The following is a 20,271-nucleotide window of genomic DNA, read 5'->3' as shown; positions in this document are numbered from 1 at the left end:
AGTAAGGGGAGGAGAAAAGAGACAGCTAGCACAGCTCCATCTGAACTACTGAACCATTATAATGAGCGTCTGGATGAACTTATGAAGAATACCATTTAAACAGAGCTCAAAATGAAGGACGTTTTGTACTCGAGACATGCTGTCTGAATATAAAGCCCAGTTGTTATCGTGAGTAAACTCAAACGATTCGAAATCGATTTATTTAATCGATATATAGCTGAAATGAAATAAAATATAAATATTACATGGAAAACAACAACTTAACAAATAAGTTAAGTTAGTGGAGTTAAAAATAATACTCCACTACTAAAAACTATTTAGAGCTATGTGTGTGTGTGTGTGTGCTCGCGCGCGCGTGTGTGTAAATTAATAGAAAAGACAAAAGTAGCCTACATGACGAAATTACTAACAAATAAAAAATATGAAAATAAAAGCTAATTCACAGTATTACTATGTACTGTATATAAATAATAATAAATAAGCACAGTCTATTGGCTTATCGAATAGAAAATGCTACTTAGAAATAAAAATATAAATATAGGCTAAAAATATAGAGTAAAACGTGTGATAAGCCCCGAGTCATCTACGTGAATGGAAATTAATAAAAAGAAAAACATTTAAATAAAATAAGATTATATTATAGTCTTCGTTTGGGGGAGGTTTTATATGCTGTTTATATTTTTATATTAATCTTTTCTACAAAATGAATAGAACAAAAAAAACATTTTTTTTTTTTTTTTTAGGATTGGTTTGAATTTCAGCCATCTTGCCTACTGAATGTTGTATTTCCCCTTATACCATATATAAAAAAATGATGTGATTCTCAAAAAGAGTGCTTGCATCTACTTTAGATTATTTACAGCACACACTTTATTGTCGCCATCGTGTGGTTAAAATGGGATGTTACACCACATCTGTTTCTCACGTTTTGCAAGGGAAATAATTTCCCATTGTTACTGTTTTATGCCATTTTTTTACTTTAAATGTTATCTATTTTATTATTGCGACTGTCAACTTCTAAATGGAAAGAAGCTTTACTTGATTTACATGATTTCATAAATTCATCTTTTAAAGACCTTTGACAACTGCTCTTTGTTTATATAACCATTAATCACATATTGCCTTATAAGGAACTAATTTTGTCATATTTGGCACTGTCTCCGTAAGATTTCCTTATTTTTGATTGAGACATGTCTTTATCCCTTCCTGAATGCATGTGGACAAACTTCTACCACATGCCTTGTTTCTGGCTCATTGTTCGTCTCCCTCTCAACCTCAAATTTTCTCTCCTTGGTTACAGGTTGTCATGGTTTCGAGGGCCCGGCAGAGGCAGGATTAGGAGCCATTTTAGGGACAGCTGGCCAGGTCGGCCTCCACCTCCCCTTTATCCCGCGCAGAGATGCTCTGGGGGGATGAGGGGGGACATTGTGCGAGGATTAGAGCTTCCTGTGTGTCAGCCACATTACAGGGGGGGGGGGGGTGGACAGAGAGTGAAAGAGGCAAAGAATGAAAGAGAAAATGAAAGAGCGAGCATATGAAAGAGAGCATGACACAGAAAGCAAGAGGGTGTTTGAGGGGAGGGAGTGAAGTCTGTACAGCTGCACACTCAATCACATTACACAAGTGTGTGTGTGTGTGTGTGAATAAACACACACAGAGCCATCAACATGCACACCACCAATCTGGGAAACTAAAACATTAAAGGAAGCATACTTAAAAAAAAAAAAGGGTGAATGAAGACAATTGCTGAAGAACAAAGTTCCTTATAGAACAACAAAAACAAAAATAGCTTAACAGGTGGCAGTTATGTGTTCCATGCAATTCAAATAATTCACATACATTTAAAAAACACAAATCTTGAGACATTCAGTCTGACTTTATTTCTCTTTTTGACAAGTTAGGACCACAATACATCCAATACAACACAAAAGTTGTTAAGAGTTCAACAGGGCAAACAAAAGTTGCTTCAAACTTCAAGATTACTAAAATACTGAAAGCTTAAATCTTAATAAATTTTGAGCTGGTTTTGCTCATCTGCAGCAGTGTGAAAACTAATGTGATTTGCTGTTTTTCATAGTCAACAATAAAAAATCAGTGGGGATTTTAAATAAAGAAAGTTGAAGAACAGGCATTGTGCAGAAGGTAAATCTGACCCTCTCAGCAATTCTATCCCATCATCGTAGTCATAAACCTCCCTTGTCAATAAGAGTTTCAGCAGTCACAGATATAGTGCAGCTATTTAGAGAAACACCTACAAAGTACAGCAGCATGAAAGTAGATAAAAACAGGGTACATGAAACAAAATTGATATTTACATTCAGCTGCACATCTGTTGATCAATTTTGGTATGGTCCCTATAATCCTCTCTCATCTCACACATCAGGTCACTCCCTTTATTCCTAGATTTTGCTCGAAATTATAAAAAAAAAAAAAATGTTTTACATGTATTTTTATGAGCATCCTGAAGTTCCAAATTGATTTCTGAAATTGCACTTAAGACACACAATTAATTTGCTTGTCATTTGTTAAACACAAATATTATTTTCAAGATCCAATTTCTGTGCATCCTGATATTTGAAATCGAAAGACCAAGTCTTTATCAATATGATTTAATTGTCTTCATGAAAAGGCACTACTATTACATATGGACTGATATACTAATATTCTACAATATCAAACAATTAAAAAAAAACTACTCCTTACCACAAAAAAAGTTTAACAAAAAAAAAAAAAAAAGTTCTCATAGTAATTAGTAAACAAGAATAGTGCTAAAACCTAACTAATCACATTCTTTTAAGCAGTGTCTTCAGGTCTGTCTTCAGTAGTAGACACCGGATGCTCGGTCAAGGACAATTTATTAGTACTTTTCTCTGACATGCTTTTAGCATCCTCTCTTCTCAGTTTTTGATGGGTCAACTCCTCTGCACACTCCACAACTTTTCCCTCAGAGGACTGTGGGGATACAGTACTGGCCAACTGATTCAAACCTCCGCTGTGGATTTTCATATGCCCCTGTTGAAACACACAGAAGTCTTGTTTCTCACACAAACATGATATCACAGGTTGTTAATGAATATTCAGTTGATATTAATGTCATCTAACATTCCATCTTTTTTTCAATATAGCACATTAATCTATGTACCTTCAATCCGCTGCGGCTAGCATACTCTTTTCCACACTCTGTGCAGCTGTAGGGTTTCTCTGAGCGTTGTGGTTGTGGAGGGGCTACAGGGGTCTCTGATGATGTCACTTCAGTCTTTTCTCTTTCTTTCCTTTGATCCTCTATTTCTGACACTTTTGCATCCTCAGCATTCCCCTTCTGCTCTAGGGCTCTGTCTGAAATGTGCAAAGAAGCATTCTCTGTAGCTTGGTGAGAGTCACCATCATTGGGCTCCAGAACCTGGTCGATTCCATTCACATGAAGCATTGTCTGCTCGCTGCTTTGGTCTGACTTTGACTCAGTGGACAACCCTGGGCTGGAGGGTGGAGTGAGGGCAGGTGACAGATTGAGAGCGTCAGCGTTTAAACTAGCTTTTGGCTCGCTAATCACTGTTTGATGTGAAGCTCCATTTTGCCATTTTTTATCAAATAAGGTGTCCTGGGAGTTGGTCCGGGTACAGAGAGATAAAGGCATGTCTTCATCCTCTTCTGCAGAGCCATTGACAACCTGAGGTTTGCTCTGAAGGACTGTGCCATAATGATTCTCATCTGAATTGTCAGGTGGACTGTTTTGTCCTGATGGACACTCCTTTTCCAGGGTGACATTTGGACTAGCCTCAGGTGTGTTTTCATAACGATCTTGATCTGACTCCGTGAGCTGATTTGCATCAGCTGATGCAGTATCTCTTAGGCTAGCACCAGACTCCAATAAGCTGGCAGAGGAAGACATGCTCATATTTAGAGGAAAAGACTGAAGATTTTTGGGCAAAGAAACGCCATCAATTTGACCAGGGTCTTCCTCTGACTGCAGGTCCCCATTACTTTCCGGGGGCAAATGGCCCCCCAAATGCATCCGAATGTGATGCTGCAGCACCACAGCATTGGTAAACTTGCGCTGACAGAGCGGGCATGAATTCTGGCCACGTGCATTGGCTGGACGTGCTCTGTGTGTGGCCAGATGAGCCCTTAGGCTTCCCTTTGTGGAGAAGGAGCGGCCACAGAGTTTGCAGGGGAATGGACGTTCACCTAAGTGAGTGGCCTGGTGGAGACGTAATGCCCTTGGGCAGCTGAGGACACGGAGGCATACCCCGCACTGATTAGGAACCAAAGAGGAGGCATTTGACCCTTGGAGCTCTTGGCTAGCCAGCTCACCACTGGGATTCAGGTTCAGCCCTAAGGCTGCCATCATCTCCCTCCTGTAAGCTGATATAACATTAGCATTGGAGGTTGTGGATATGTCATTAGTCTGAGCCTGGCCTTCACTGGCGCTTTTTGGGAAGGGCTGCTTCTCTAACTTCTGTGCCAGTCTCTGCAGCTTGGAGGTGTCAGAGGTGGCGGAGGATGAGGATGGAGAGGAAGAGGGAGGAGTGGAGTTTTGAGGTTTGGGGTATGAGGAGAAAGGGAAGGTAAGTGGGAGGTGTGGGGATGGGAGGTGAGGAGGGCGAAGAAGGGCAAGGCTAGGATGGTGGGCGGAGTGGCCTGATGGGAAGAGAATTTTCGGAAGGTGTGCCAGCTGGGAATATGGAGAACCAGGATGTAAAGTGGAGTGTGGCGGTGTATTCTCATCAAACCTCTGCTGCTTTGCACCTTTGAATTGGCTAGTCATTGCAGAGGAAGTTATAGATGGAGATGACGACTGCACACTAGTGGAAACAGAGGCTGCCGCTGCAGCTGAGGCACGGTTTAGCTGTAGCAAAGAGTGGGCAGTGGAAAGGAGCGCCAGATCAACACTGGGTGGTAACGGAAGGGAGGAGGGAGACGGATGAGATGACCCAGACAGGAAACCAAGAGCTAAACTTTCTGGCACACCTACACTACCTTTAACCCCAAAAGGCTCCTCATCCTCCGCTCTACGTTTTCTGCGCCTCTGTGATGGCCCTGAGGCAGATCCTGGTTGGCACTGCTCCGATAAAGCAGGTGGCAAGAGAGAGAGCGACAGCTCAGGATTTTGCTCACGGTGACGGAGGAAGTGGGCTTTGAGGTTGCCACGGGTTGTGAAGCGACTGAGGCAGACAGGACATTGGTATGGACGCTCACCGGTGTGGGATCTCAGATGGATCTGTAATGAGGAGTCACTGCTTAGAACCTTCCCACAGAACCTGCACACGTGCTGCTGGCGGCCTGAAGAGGAGCTGGATAATCCGTTTGACGTACTAACAGTGGAACTGAGAGATAGCTGGTCCTGGGAGAGGCTGACCATGGGCAAGGGAGGAGTTGGGAAATTCATGCCATTGCCATGACTGATGGAGGTGTTGGGAGACTTTTCATTGAGGTAACGAGGGTGAAGTCCTAGCGTTAGAGAGAGAGGGTGCACAGAGGCTGAAGAGGTGACTAAGGATGAGGAAGATGTTGAAGATGAAGTTGTGGAATAAGGAGCTCTGGTTCCATTTGTGTGAGATCTGTTGGGCTTGGATGTAGGAGCTTGGGGAACTAAAGAAGCACCAGTATTAGGTGGGGAGCTAGAGCCGGCATCACTCTGTTGACCCTCTACAGATCCCTGAGGTGCATCTTGGGTACTGACCATTCCACCTAGGCGCAGCACCTGCCTGCAGATTTCTTCTGTAATCTGCATTTGGTGAATCTGTCTTTGCTGCAGGACCCTAAGCTCCTCTAACAGTACAGCGAGGGTCGGAGGCACCTGGAGTTGCTCTGAAGGTGATGAAGGAGTTTGGTGGATGGGACTAGGACTTCCTTGATGAGGTGGGGCACCCAGCGACGATGAAGAGGATAAAGATGAGGAAGAGGAGGTAGTGGTGGTTGCAGAAATACCCATTGGTGGGGACGTTACAGTTGAGTGGGGATGATGAGATGAAATATGAGTGGATTTCTGCTGGCTAGGGGGAGGAGAGTGGGTTTGGGATGAAAGGGAAGGATGTGGGAAATCCGGAGAGAGAGACGAGTGTGCATTAGGCAGAGATGTAGAATATGAGGCAATGTGATTTGGCCAGTGGGGAGGAGACGAGCTCTCATTGGGGAGCGAGGGAGCATGAAGGCCACCAGGAGATGATCTTGGGGCCAAAGGAGGCTGACAGTCCTGAAGGGATGTAGGAGAGGAGGATGCAGATGACGAGGTAACTTCAGAGGCGAGAGAGGTGGATGGAGATTTCACTGGAAGCTGGTCATCTGGAAAATACAGAAAATAAAGAATCAGTTTTTCAAGTATTTAGCATTTATTTTTTAGACAATGACAAATATTTTAAAACATAATACTGTTATGACATTGTTTCATTATTTTATAAATCAATTTATATATTAGTTGTTGTAAAAAGCCTTCCTATTTAGGCCAGCTCCTTTGTCAAGCTTTATTTCACTAAAACACTGAATACCACTTGTCATTACACATTTTTAATGATCTTTCACCCTTAATTCACAACCTTTATATACCACACTCACGTCATATGTCCTCACTCTTGCCACAACTCTCTAACCACCTTGCAGCTATTGCAAAGCTTTTTAAGGCCAATTCACATCGCACAGACAAACGGCAACAAACAAGTTGGCTGTTGGATTTAGAATTTTATAAAAAATAAATGTCATGTTAACACTGCCCCACCAAACACCAACAAACTTTGAGTTAGAGATTCAAGTAACACCGTGTCTTCATCACCGGATGTGTCAGTTGTCACATCCAGTGTAGACAGCATCACTGATTATAATCAAAACAACTTCTACTGTTGTTTGTCATGTCAAGTGTGCCACTCGCATCCAGTGTAAGTCTGATTAAGACAAAACTGATGATCCTGTAACCACAATCAAAATTGTACTGTTATTAATGCCTTTGCGTGTCATCCTTTGTCTGAAAAAAAAACAGTGAATAAAATGAAAGAGGCCATGGGTGAACCACGCTTTAAGTGAAATATGCGCATCATCATGACAATGGTTCATGGCCAAGTCATATGTCAGAGTTTGTTGTATTTTATTGGAAAATAATTTCACACTGCTCAGACGTTCCACGACCCAGCAAACGCTGATTAAGTATGTTCATTTGGGTGAAAACAAACTCCAACCAACGCCAACAGGGGTAACACACTGATAAAACAAACTCCAACAGACTAGTTTGTTGGTATTTGTTGCCGTTTGTCTGTGCAGTGTCAATTGGCCTTTAGAGGACAATAGATATCACCACAACAGCCCATAACCCCTCTTAACCCAACCCTCTGTCCATCAACTACATCTTTCATCTCTCTATTCATCCCTCTATTCACCCTTCCCCCCTGACCCAACACAGGGTCAGAGGTCAGGGCATAGAAAGGGTTTTGGGCACTGTCCATGTGCTCTGATTGGCTAGATGACCTAACCTCATGAGCACTAAGGTCAAATTCTTTTAGAATCTTGAGCGCAGAAAAAGAACTAGAAGAAGGGGGTTGGGAAAATAATGGGTTGACTGACAGACAAACTTTTTCCATTCTCTTGCATACTGATGCATAAAATGACTGTACATGCTAGCTATTCGATTTCTATAGTTATTGGCAAGAACAGTTGGTAAGTTGTGAGGGGATATATATATATATATATATATATATATATATATATATATATATATATATATATATATATATATGAATTCCCCCACCACTTACTACCTGTTCTTGCCAATAGCTATAGAAATCGAATGACAAAGGTGCAGTATCTTTTAGATTCCTTAACTAAATTCTTCTTCCATGCACACACGCAATGATGCATTCTTTCTCCTTTCTGTATTGTAACAGTGGAACCCCAACTGAGCAGAGGTACAAAGTGAATAGAGGCAAGGGAGTGGGAAGGGGGGAACACAGCGTGAACAGAAAAGAGGAGCACATGGAAACATGAGAGAGAGAATAAGGGAGAAGAGGAGAGAATAGAGTGAGAAGAGATTAATCTTTACCCAAACACCCCCTTCATCCCCTCCCCCTTGCCTGCACCTTATTCACACTGAAAAGGAGACTCCTCTAAATGCACCCCCAGCAATCCAACTGACTATACTGCAAGTCTCTTGGAGGACTGACACCAGTGAAAAGTTAACGCAGTTATGGCCCCTGAGTGATTCATGTCAACATAATGACCGGCCATACGGCTGAACACCTTTAGACCAACCCTCTGGCCATATCTTCAAGAGCCTTTTTTCAATATAACACATTTGGCAGACATTTTAAGCGGGAAATGTCAGCAAACTACCTATTTAAAAAAAAAAAAAAACAGGTCATGGCAGTAATGTGAGCTGTGTGCTGCAACTTTTAAACAATGGCTCACTGAGTAGAGGGCCAAATGCACTAGTGCATTTTAACCTGTATCATAATTCTTCAAGTGTTAAAGTGTTCCAATTTTAAGCAATAAAGAAAAAGAAAAAACGATGGGCTATAAAATAATTTGGGGTAACAGGTGTTTTCGGTAAACCACAGTAGTCAACATTTTAAGTAGATCAAAACCTTTCATCAAAGTTGTCCTAAAACTTAAAACCAAAATGTGTTCTTGTTTTAGGAAATCTTTGATTAACTTTTTTAATCCACTTCAAATGCTAACTACTATATTACCAGTAATGCAAAACTTTTTAATTAACCAGTCGTAAAAAAAATAAAATAAACATCACTATCAATTTTAGTCCAGGGTAACAAATAATTAACAAAGGAATGATTTCCTCACCTTGCGGCATCAAGCGCGTGCCCCCGGGGTCCGCGTTAACGAGCTGCTGGGGCCGTTTCTGTTTCCGGCGCGACATGATTCACGAGCAGCCGATGAGAGTCACGGGCATCAAACAACTTTGCAATACAAACTATAAAACTCGTTTTGAATAGCCTAGATAAACACCGAACTCCCTTGTTCGTTAATAATCCACCTTGCAGGATGCGTTAAGACAACATCGCCTTCTTCTGAAAGAGCTAGTTACAAATAAAATACAAATTAAAAAAAGAAATCGTGTGGGCTCTTGAAGCGGACCATAAAGTCGTCCGGTGTTGCTGTGTGAGATGGCGAGTGCGTGTGTGGCTGTTTTTCCTCAACAAGTCCCCTCTTTCTCAAACTTGTCCACTCTGCAGACCCCCTCCCCTCCTCCTCTCCTCTCCAAAGACACACACACACTCACACAAAAATACAATCTCTCCTTGTTCGGACATTTGCATTTCAATGGCGCGGAACACCGTCTCTTTTTCTTTCTTTCTCCCTCTTTTTACGTTTCTCTTAATGCTAATAGCAGCTCTCTAGTAATTTAGACAACTGAGTTATATAGGCTATCGATACGAAACACTTTTTATATTTTCACATACGTTTGTAATGTATGCAAAAAGGGAGATTATACCCTCAAGATTCTGACATCTGTCTGTTTTAAACAACTTAATGACTACACTTCATTTAAACGCCCATTGGGAGTAAAGACGCCTTTTCTATTGGCAGGTCTACTAAGATTTATATGAAATCTAAATAGGTGACATCACAAATCATCTGATTCACGGGAAAAATAAATAAATATACTAACTGTTATCAGGTCACCTAGAAAGGAAATATAAAACAGCTCCAAGTATCGAAAGGCATAGTGGAAGATTACGCATGTATAAAGTTGACCAGATGTGAAAGTTGTGTATTTCAAAATGATGTGGAATCAAAAAATGATTATATTAAGGGAGATGATGAGGAAGGTGAAGAGATGAGATAATACATCAGGCAGCTTGTAGTCTATAACTGTAAGGGCTGCTGGAGTAAAGACCCCCTGCGGGTCGCTCACTTTGTCGGTGCGTCCGAATATTCAGAGCTCTATTTAAAATGCATTGAATAGGAAGGGAATTTCCAACAATGGCGACCTGGACACAGTTGAGTGGGCATCTCTTTCTCTCTCTTCAACCCCAGGATCCATTGCCGCTCCGCACAATGCCCCCCTTTCACCCCCGCCTCTGTTCTCATACACCACGTGGAGGAGGGATGAAGTGAAAAGCCATTTTTAATTAGATGTATCAAAAACAAGCAGCCGACCTGCACAGTATCTCATATAAGGCCAAGCTATCCACTAGCCATAAGGCAGGATTTTTCTTTTGCATGAGTGTATTTGGCTTATTACCATAAAAAAGTATAATTTAAGATAAAAAAAACATTCAAAGTCACAACAATATTACACTGTACATTTAAAGCAAACCAATAATTGAAAAAAGAAAGAGACATAGAACCATATCATGGCCCACATGGATTTGCTGTATTGCTTCAGTTTTCTGCTTGTTAGAGTAGCCTACTCTTCAGTGTTGTCAGATTTGGTTTACTCTACATCAGGCTGGTTTTAATTAAATTGTGAAAATGTGCTTGGTTGGGTGGAGAGACTTTAAGTCGAATTGAAAAAAGTTTGGGCATTATTCTAAACATTTGTGTTAGGAATTTGCATTTCTTAATTGTACAACTTAAATAAGTTCTCATACAATGAAATCAGCCAGAATATTGATAGACTTGCATTATTTACTGCTGTTCGGAGGTGCCATTGTATAGTTCTGCTCAATTAAAATTAGTTTCCTGTTTCCTTAGACCTAACCACCACATATTTTGGTAAGTGCAACTTGCCTACTTGACCAGTGAAGTCGATTTTTTTTTCTTAAATTCGTCTTCCTCAAAGTACGTAAACATCATTTAAGACATCATTTACAGAATGTTTGTGGCGAGTTACAAGTGTTATTTAAAGCGCATCATGGCGCCTCTGGAATGTTTGCGTTCGCTCATTCAGCAGCCAATCAGATGAGGCCAGTCAAAACTCGCGCGCCCGCGCCGCTCTGCCTGACTGTAAACAATGAACAACACACGAGCAAATTCTCGGTAAACTATCATGGGTTATAAAGCTACGTATTTCAGAAAAGTGATATATATAGCCTATATAATTGTTTTACCTAGATATATATATAGCCGCATAAATCTGATTTAGGATTTTGAAGAGCTTGAGAACTCGTTACTTTTCCCGCGCTGCTAGTAGTTTACACCTAAAGTGCACGCATAGCCTAACTTTTTATCGTTTTTCGTCGTCAGACTCAGCTTAAGCATAAAAACAATATAGATATATAATACTTTAAATTTCTGCCTCCTTCCATTAGAACAGCCATGTCTGCGTCTAAATTCACCTTGCTGTGTAATTCGCATAAATGCCGTGCAAAGCTGAGTGGGTTCGCGTGGGTCACGGCCTGCTCTCACGTCTTCTGTGATCAACACGGTTCAGAGGAGTTCGGCCGCTCTCCTGCCATCTGCCCCGCCTGCTCCTCCATGCTCTCGGGCAAACTGGACGTCTTCAGAACCGAGCTGGCACCATCAGAGCAATACAAGGCTATGGTTTTGGTCGGACTACAGCCTGAAACGGTTTTGGAAATCAGTCATAAAGCGCTAGACTTTTGGACCTACCAGGTTCGATGTCTGTGGAATCTGAGAGAGGTTGGGATTAATGCACCTTTCTTCAGATGTTTTAGTTTTGTTTGTGGTTATTTCAGGTAAATCAGGAGAGGATGCTGATGGAGTACAATCTGTCCAGGGCTGGAGGACACGTGATTCAGATGGAGAAGTGTATGATCCAGCAGAGCCAGAGCAAAGAGCTGGAATTAAATGCATTAAGAGGAGAGATTGCATCACTGAAAAAGGTCCCAAATATGTGCATGCCATCAGAACAGTGCCCACTCTCCATTTTTATACAGTAACAGTCAAAATAACTATTTAAAAAAATACATAATAATGTAAATGCTATTGAAACTTTTGAAATGACAAATAAAAAAAAATTGGAAAGACCATTTTTAAGACCAAAATTGTTAACCATATACAAATATTTGTGGTCTTTCAAGAAACCACCACTTATCCATTTCAACAAGTGTATGCCTTTAATTTATCAAGTGACTAAAAAGACTTTTATACGGTTATAAAATGTATTTAAAATATATTCGGTTCTTTTTAACTCTATTCATAAAAAAGATCTTAATGTATAATGGTTTGCACACAATATTAAGCAGCACAACTGTTTTAAAGATAATAATAAATGCTACCATTTGTTATAACATTACAACCTTAGCCATCACAGGACTTAATGTTTTAAATACATTTTAAAGAAGAAAAAAAAGGTTTCACAATTTCACTGTATTAATAAAAAAAAATGTGTGGTTACACTTGTTGGAGTGCCTCTAGCTCACACAATGAAAGATGTTTAAGACCACGAGAAAAACATTTAATCAAGTATGTCCAAGTACTTCATATATACAGTCATGGCCAAAAATATCTGCACCCTTGGTAAATATGATCAAAGGCAGATGTGGAAAAGTATCTGAATTGTTAATCCTTCTGATCTTTTATTTAAAAAAATCACAAAAATCTAACCTTTCATTGGATAATTAGAATTTAAAATGGGAGGAAATATCATTATGAAATAAATGTTTTTCTCTAATACGCACTGGCCACAATTAACGACACCATTTTATTCAATGGTTTTTGAAACCTTCATTTGCCAGTTTAACAGCTCTGAGTTTTCTCCTATAATGCCTGATGAGGTTAGAGAACACATGATTAGAGATCAGAGACTATTCCTTAATCCAGAAACACTTCAGACCCTTTAGATTCCCCGCTCCATGTTGGTGCTTCTCCTCTTCAGTTCACCCCACTCACTTTCTATAGGGTTCAGAGGACTGGAATGGCCATAGCAGAAGCTTGGTTTTGTGCCCAGTGACCCATTTTTGTTGTCTTTGAGGTTTGTGTTTGGATTATTGTACGCCTGGAAGATCTAAACATGGCCCATTATAAGATTTCTAACAGAGTCAGTCCCTTTTTGATTTATTTTTTATCTGTTGGTATTTGATAGAATCAGTGATGCCATGTATCCAAACAATATGTCCAGGAGAAATATAGGCCCACAACGTCAAAAACACAGCAGTATATTTCATTGCACACATGGGGTACTCTTTATCCCTGTGTGCACCAAACCTATCTTGAGTGTTTGCTGCTAAAAAGCTAATTTTTTTTTTTAGTTTCTTCTGAATATAGAAGCCAGTCCCATTTGATGTTCAAGTCATGTCTGATAACTTAATATGCCGTGGGTTGTTTTTGGATGAGCTAGGAGAATTTTTCTTAAAACCCTCTCAAACAACTTGTGGTGATGTAGGTGCTGTTTGACGTTTTATATATATATATATATATATATATATATATATATATATATATATAGGTTTTCTGACCCTGAGACTAATGGTCTATGAGAGTCTTTGGCCACTCACTCTCTTCCTCACTGTGCATTAGGAGGATATAGACACACGTCCTCTTCCAGGCAGATTTTTAACATTTTCTGTTGATTGGAACTCCCTTTATTATTGCCCTGATGATGGAAATGGGAATTTTCAATTTTCTTAAAGCCACTAATTTGTGAAGCTCAATTATCTTTTACTGCACATCAGAAATATATTCTTTGGTTTTTCTCATTGTGATGGATGATTAAGGGATTTTTGGCTTTGTTTTCCCTACTTAATTTATTTTATCAATGGCTGTATAATTTCATTTTCATAATCACCCTGGAGTGCTCAAAATTGTGATTATGAATGAGAATATACTTCAGATATATTGTACTCATAAGAATTTCTAGCGGTGCCAATAATTGTGTCCAATTTTAAATTATTATCCAATGAAAGGTTAGCTTTTTTGGTTTTTCAAATGGATTAAAAATGCAGATTAATTTTCACAGCCTTATTTGATCATATTTACAAAGGGTGCCAATATTTCTGGCCATGACTGTAGAAGCATGAAAATATATATATATGTATTTTTATTTCTTTAACAACGATCTTCAGTGTCCTCACTTTCAACTTTTTAATACTCTAGGTGCTGGAGGAATATAAGCGGAAGCACAATGAGGTTTTGGAGCGACTGAATGAACGAAATAGGCAATATCAGAAGCTGCAGGGACTTCTCGACTCACTACGGATGCACACGCTGGGAACGGGAGAGAAAGATCCCATTTCCCATCCTTTCACTACAGGTCAGGGGGGATAAAAAGCAAATGGGTGGAAACAAGTATAATGGTTCCTTATTTAAACAAATTATAGTAATTGTCTATTTTACCCTGCGTAAGTAAAATCAGGTCAAGAGTTTTTTATCCTACTGAGACCAAAATTGTTCAGATGTTATCAACTGTCGTAAAGAACAAAATATGAAAAATATTTGTAATTATCATCATCAGGTTTGGTTAAACAGCGCTCACCGCATAGCAGTCCTTCATTCCTGGAACCAGAAGGTGACAGGTTCTTCTCACTGGGACCAGAAAACGCTAAAACTTTCTTCCAGTTCAGCACACCCACCCGAGACAGAGCCCAATCTTTTATCAAGAAAAACTAAGTTTAACATGAGTTTCACTACGATGCTTGTTTCTTTCACTTCTGAATTCTGATTTCAGTTCTAACTGCCAAATATAGTCGTTCCAGTTTAGTTCTTTATGTTCTTTCAAGTTGATTATTTATTGAAAAAGCTGTTATATAGTTAAAAAGTGTTTTGCAGTAATATTCACAACACATGTCCACTAATGTAAATGACTTTATTGTGGAAAATAACTCATAATTAAAATATGTGGGAAAACTCCATGTAAATGATGTTTATTAGCAGTAGGACCTGCCAAATTGATCAGAGTAGGACTGGGATTTATTCTTTTATTTTTTTTTCACAACCCAAATATGAAACAGACTGCAGGATAATCTTAACAATGATACCCATCAACAAACAAGAGGAAAGTTTAAAAAAAGGTAAATGAATGATGAAAAAAATATGTACAAAGAGTTTTCCTGTCGTCACAAACAGTAGCAGAACAGAATATATACAAACATGAAAAACACTACCCTCATTGATCTCAATGTACGTCCTCTCTCTGGGTTTTCATTCACTTTGTGGTTTGTAAGTAACAAAGGCTGCACTTTGGCTTTTCATCACCTGTCTTTTCCCATTGACTATAAGGAGCAAGGGAGAGTCCACACGTATACTTCGGAAGTCATATGACTGTATAGGGAAAAGCAAAGAAAAAACATAAAAACATATTTATTACACCTATTGTAATGCAAAAAAAAATCACTATTGGGTTATCATAACTGTGGCAGATCACAGATAACAGCTGCAATAAGTACATATATTTTTAAAGAATTTGGGTATGCATTAAATTGATCAAAATACTGTTCTTTTGAACTTTCTATTCACCAAAGAATCCTGAAAAATAAATAAAGTACCATGTTGTGACAAAATATTAGGCAGCACAACAGTTTTCAATATTGATAATAAGAAATGTATCTTCAGCACCAAATCAGCATATTAGCATGATTTCTGAAAGATCATGTGACACTGAAAACTGGAGTAATTCATGCTAAGAATTCAGCTTTGCATCAAAGGAATAAATTACAGTTTAAAACATAAAAACAAGTTTATTTTAATTCGTAATAATGTGTCACAATATTTCAGGTTTTTTTTTACTGTATTTTTGATCAAATAAATGCAGCCTTGGTGAGCATAAGGGATTTCCTTTAAAAGCATTTTTAAAATCTTAATGACTGCCAAATTTGAAATGGTAGTGTAAGCAGCAGGGGTATAAAACTTTAAAGTATAATGAAATGTATTGTTTACAAACCTTATCTTTATGTGTTACGCTGTGCCGTTTAACCTGTGGTTCAGGAATGACTACAGTATCCCCTATTAATACACCCCAGCTGTCTGCTGTATTATACACCATGACCACACAACAGTTCTCATCACTGTCCACCAAGCCAAATGTGCTGCAAGACAAAGACAAGAAAACCATTTTACAATACAATCAGCAACAGTAACCTAGTTTTGTTTAGAAATATTTGCAGAGGTTTTTAAACTCACAAGGCCATACGGCCCTCTGAGGCCAGGCTGAAGACCACTTTTCCTAGCGCTGCCACCCCGCCGTTGTGGCCATGAGTGAGAGCGGATAAGGTGCGGGGTTCAAGGCTCCCCACACGGCCCGAGGGAGATCGGAACTGAGGGGAGGAGCACGGGCCCAAAGCAGAGGTACTGAGTGAGGAGAGCATGTTACGAAGACGCCGAGCTTTGACTTTTCCCTGCAACACAGAGAGAGTGGGGTAAATGGGACTTCTTATGGACATAAAGAATCTCCTGGAAACCTTTTCGATCAGATTTTACACAATCAACAGAACTAAACAAAGCTGTGCTGCTATCAAATGTGTTTAGCCAATTTTTTTTTTTTCAATAAAATAATCCTATACGCTATAATAGCCTTTTTCCAAATGCCCCCCCAAAAATCAAGATGTGTTAATTAATTTAACACACTTGTAAACACCAAACACCAGTACAATATGCAGATTTTGATCATCATTATCTACACCTGACAGCGACTGGTTGCCACCTACTATTTTCAATTGATGTTTTTGAGTAAGTTGAGTACATTTACTGTACATTTATGCATTTAGCAGGCACTTATCTAAAACGACTTAAGTGTATTCAGGCTATATATATATATATATATATATATATATATATATTTTTTTTTTTTTTAATCAGTATGCAAGTAAACATTCTCGGATGCTCTCGACACTTCTGTTGTCAATAGCTCAGCCCCCGTAGATATAAACTGAAAGTACCTGTTCCACACCAGAATAAACCGTAAAAACTACAATATCGTTGTTCACTTCTCTCACCTTATTCTCTATTAACATTATAACCTGGTCTAGGTAATTTAGCAGCAGTTTTTCTCTCTCCCGCGCATCTTCCCAGCCAGGATCCAGAGCTGCAGCACGGCTGAATCCATCCAGAGCTGAACTGTACATCTCCTCATACTGGAACAACTGGTGACAGAAAGGAGTTTCTTAGGTCTGCTTTACACAGTGGAAGTGTGACAGCAGACTGTTTACCAGTTTAAAATATATGGATACGATGCTGGTTTTACTGTGACACAATTGCTGGTGCACTCCCACCAGTTGGAAAAAGTGTGTTAAAGTAACTGATAGAATTGTTACCGTAGCTCTGTTGAAGTGGAGGTCAGGATTCATTGAGGATGCTTTGTCGATTTTCTCCTGTAAATATGCACAGATTAAACCACCTCTGAAAACCAGCTTTGGCTAATTAATAAACATAGGAATGTTTGGATGATACATGACCGAGACATAGGAAATACTCACAGCCTGTGCATAGGCACTGAGGGCTTGTTGAGAGAGCTGTGGGTTTTGTCCACTGGTAAAATACATGGAGATATACGCGTTCCCTAAAATATCTGTCGGATCAAAGCAAAACAGTATACATTTTTTAATTCAAATTTTATTTTAATATACCAGCATTATAAACTGTCTCTATTCAGAAATGCAGTTAGGAAACAAGCTGTGTTCTGAACGACAGCATGGACATCCATTGGAGTTCACTTCACTTGACAAACGCATTCATTAGAATTAAGTTTCACTTAAAAAGCATAGTTCACCTGAAATGGAAGAGTCAGTTATCATTTATTACCTTCATGTCGTTTAAAAACTGACTGACTCTCAGATGATACATTTTAAAGAATATTATAAATCAAAATATCTTCTTTCATGTTCTACAGAGCAGAGAAAGTCATATAGCTTTGTAAAGACATGAGGGCAATTAATTAATGACCTAAATTTAAAAATAGCGCAATACACTCAATTTTGATCCAAATACATTTTACAGGACATTCCACTAGGAACACACCTAATGTGTCCTTTCCTGCAATAGCCTTGTAATATACTCACACCACGAAGTCCCATCGGTGACATCGAGTTGCACGGCCTTCCTGGCCATCTCTACGCTCTCCAGAATGCGTTTGCTCTGCTCCTGTGGATCTCCTTCTGGTGGCAGCCGTCGCAGCACCATAGACAGGCTTCTCAGAGACACTTTGTTCTTACTCTGGATGAAGATAATACACCAAGAGTTCATCTCTGAGCAGTGCCATATCAAAAGAGACGGACATCCTAAAAGATATCGGGTCTCATTCACTATTGTTTGCATGGATTTTTGTTTATATGTTATGTGTATTACTTGTTTGCACAACTTCTGACTAAAAATTCTGCTTACTTCATAATTTCCTCTGTTCAGCAAACACAATGCATTTTCAAATCGAGCTCTCAGCTGAACGCATGTAGCAAAAGCATGTGGCTTCCTCAAAACCAATTCAAACACACACAAAAAAAAACGTCTTTTGTACAGACCTACAGATCTTATACAGAGAAACCTAGCAGCTTGAGCTATATTGCATATGATAAATAAAATTTAATCTTGGTTAAAGGCGATTATAATATTGATTATGCACATGTAATAAATGAGACCCATTGTTTTTGGCTGTAATAAAGACTCACCTGCTGTAGTGCACCTGTGAAGCAGGTCTTGGCCGCGGTCAGGTCTCCTTTTTTCCAGTACTGCTCTCCCAGTGTGTTCCAGCCCTCAACCAGACCTGGTTCCAGTTTAACAGCCCGGGACAGACACTCCTCTGCAGTCTGACTGAACCCCGGAGCCACGTTCAGACACCGACCCCGCTGCAGCAGAAACTGAGCGCTGTGTTTGTACAAATCTGTTGAAAGGATATGATTCATAAAATAATACCAATACTCTTGTGGCATTTTGAATGGTGCTAAGACAATAATAAAGGACTCTATCAACATATTTAGAAATGAACTGTCAGAATATAATTTTTTTTTATACATTAACTTTTCTTTGCCATAAAATGAAATCCCCACCTTCTTTTTCCTCCAGCCTCTTAAGTGTATTTGCCATTTCTTGAGCAACATCATTCTGTTTCATACCAGCGTCTTCAACACTGTGCGTCTCAAAGTAACGGTCCCTAAAGGAGTAAAGATCATCTACCAGCTCCTGTGACAGAAACATGCTATTATTACACACCTACACATTTGACAAGAGATTTATTGCATTAAACCAATAGTTAATAAATTATTTTATCTTTTCATCACCCTGAAAAACACAAAAGGAGATCTTAGACAGACTGACAGTCCCAGACAGCACTGACTGGCATTGCAACCTTTTTATTAAAGTGAAAGCAAATGGTCTTTTTTTTTTTTTTTTGCATTTGCATTTGCATAAAAGAAGAAAGTTAAAGAGATGCTGCTTTCTCTTTAACGTGGTCATAATTGTACCTAAATCTTCTATGAAAATGTCAGTAGTAAATAACAACGTAGTGAAAAAAACAACTAGTTATGAGAATAAAGTTATCATTATAGTGTCACAAAACAAAAGACGAAAGCTTCTTACACTGTTTAAAGAAGAACTACATATAATTAATTATAGTTTTACTGTACAAGAAGTGTATCGTGCAGTGAGAGGTAAATGATAGGTAAAACCAACATTACACCACATAATGGAAGGCACATTAGGTTAACACGATCAGGCTACACTTTGCAGAGTTTAATCAAAGATATCCAGATGCTACTTGCTGTAGAAACATGTTTGTTGTCCGTTGTTAACCTGCAGTGTATCAGCTGTTAAAGTGACAGGAGCTGCAGCAGCCATGTGTACATTATACACCGTCGACAACATCTGCGTGCTGTATATTTATTTTTACCTCACCAAAAGACGGAAAGAAATGGAAGCGTGAGTCCAAACCTTTAACACTTGCAAGTCATCTTTGTGTGTTGTTTTCTGCTCCCCATCATCAACCTCGGCCATCTTTAACATGTAAAGCAGGACCCGAGCGAGCGTGATAAACACAGACGAGTGTGTTTGGGCGCCTCCTATTGGTCAGGAGACAAACTGTTTTGTTGTTGTTGTTATTTTTTGACCCCAACATCAACCTCGGCCATCTTTAACATGTAAAACACTAAATTAATAAATTAATAAATACTTTTTGACCGAAATATAACGTTTTAAATGTTAAAGATATGAAACTATTTTGGACATTGGCAAATATTTAATACATTTTGTTGTATTATTTATATTCTAAAATGTTTGTACACAAGTTGTAATATTTTTTTGTATGCATCCATCTCGAACCAACAAATAAATAAACACACATAAACGAAAAATAAATACATAAAATAATAATAATAATAATCATACATATATTTAATTATATATTTCAATTATTATTATTATTTTTCTATAGATAGATAGATAAATACTTTTTCGCCGAAATGTAACGCTGACAAAAGTTCTTTTTTCAAAGAAGCTTCAAACTGCTAA

At 39.0% G+C, this 20,271-nt stretch overlaps 3 protein-coding genes and 1 long non-coding RNA gene across 6 annotated transcripts; 2 read left to right on the top strand and 2 right to left on the bottom strand.

Annotated features, from left to right (window-relative positions):
- The first annotated feature begins 36 nt into the window (after positions 1 to 36).
- On the top strand, positions 37 to 2,084 carry LOC113105592 (uncharacterized). The gene is made up of 2 exons (XR_003292385.1): positions 37 to 168; positions 1,301 to 2,084. It is a non-coding gene; the product is annotated as an uncharacterized LOC113105592 (long non-coding RNA).
- Positions 1,861 to 11,344, bottom strand: si:ch211-212k18.5 (sal-like protein 1). Of its 2 annotated transcripts, none has more exons than XM_026266734.1 (3): positions 11,220 to 11,344; positions 3,143 to 6,282; positions 1,861 to 3,012 (listed from the first exon to the last, which is right to left on the bottom strand). In XM_026266734.1, the coding sequence occupies exons 1-3, from the start codon at positions 11,236 to 11,238 to the stop codon at positions 2,794 to 2,796; spliced, it is 3,378 nt and encodes a 1,125-aa protein (XP_026122519.1). In that variant the 5' UTR covers positions 11,239 to 11,344; the 3' UTR covers positions 1,861 to 2,793. The 2 variants fall into 2 exon arrangements, with proteins under 2 accessions (XP_026122519.1, XP_026122518.1); XM_026266733.1 differs by lacking the exon at positions 11,220 to 11,344 and adding an exon at positions 8,779 to 9,205.
- Positions 10,227 to 14,615, top strand: ccnb1ip1 (cyclin B1 interacting protein 1). Its single transcript, XM_026266742.1, has 5 exons — positions 10,227 to 10,920; positions 11,193 to 11,496; positions 11,580 to 11,726; positions 13,939 to 14,095; positions 14,297 to 14,615. The coding sequence occupies exons 1-5, from the start codon at positions 10,895 to 10,897 to the stop codon at positions 14,449 to 14,451; spliced, it is 789 nt and encodes a 262-aa protein (XP_026122527.1). The 5' UTR covers positions 10,227 to 10,894; the 3' UTR covers positions 14,452 to 14,615.
- An 18-nt stretch (positions 14,616 to 14,633) lies between these two features.
- Positions 14,634 to 20,271, bottom strand: ttc5 (tetratricopeptide repeat domain 5). 2 transcript variants are annotated; one of them, XM_026266740.1, is made up of 11 exons: positions 20,211 to 20,271; positions 19,696 to 19,823; positions 18,816 to 18,948; positions 18,438 to 18,649; positions 17,835 to 17,988; positions 17,253 to 17,344; positions 17,091 to 17,147; positions 16,773 to 16,919; positions 15,961 to 16,175; positions 15,722 to 15,866; positions 14,634 to 15,102 (listed from the first exon to the last, which is right to left on the bottom strand). In XM_026266740.1, exons 2-11 carry the CDS (start codon positions 19,765 to 19,767, stop codon positions 14,983 to 14,985), a joined length of 1,347 nt encoding a protein of 448 aa, XP_026122525.1. In that variant the 5' UTR covers positions 19,768 to 19,823; positions 20,211 to 20,271; the 3' UTR covers positions 14,634 to 14,982. The 2 variants fall into 2 exon arrangements, with proteins under 2 accessions (XP_026122525.1, XP_026122526.1); XM_026266741.1 differs by lacking the exon at positions 20,211 to 20,271 and having other exon boundaries at positions 19,696 to 19,910.

Source organism: Carassius auratus, chromosome 7 (assembly GCF_003368295.1).
Source record: "Carassius auratus strain Wakin chromosome 7, ASM336829v1, whole genome shotgun sequence".
Lineage (NCBI taxonomy): Eukaryota > Metazoa > Chordata > Actinopteri > Cypriniformes > Cyprinidae > Carassius > Carassius auratus.
Note: the sequence above shows the minus strand (reverse complement) of the source record. Positions and strands in the feature narration are given on the sequence as shown.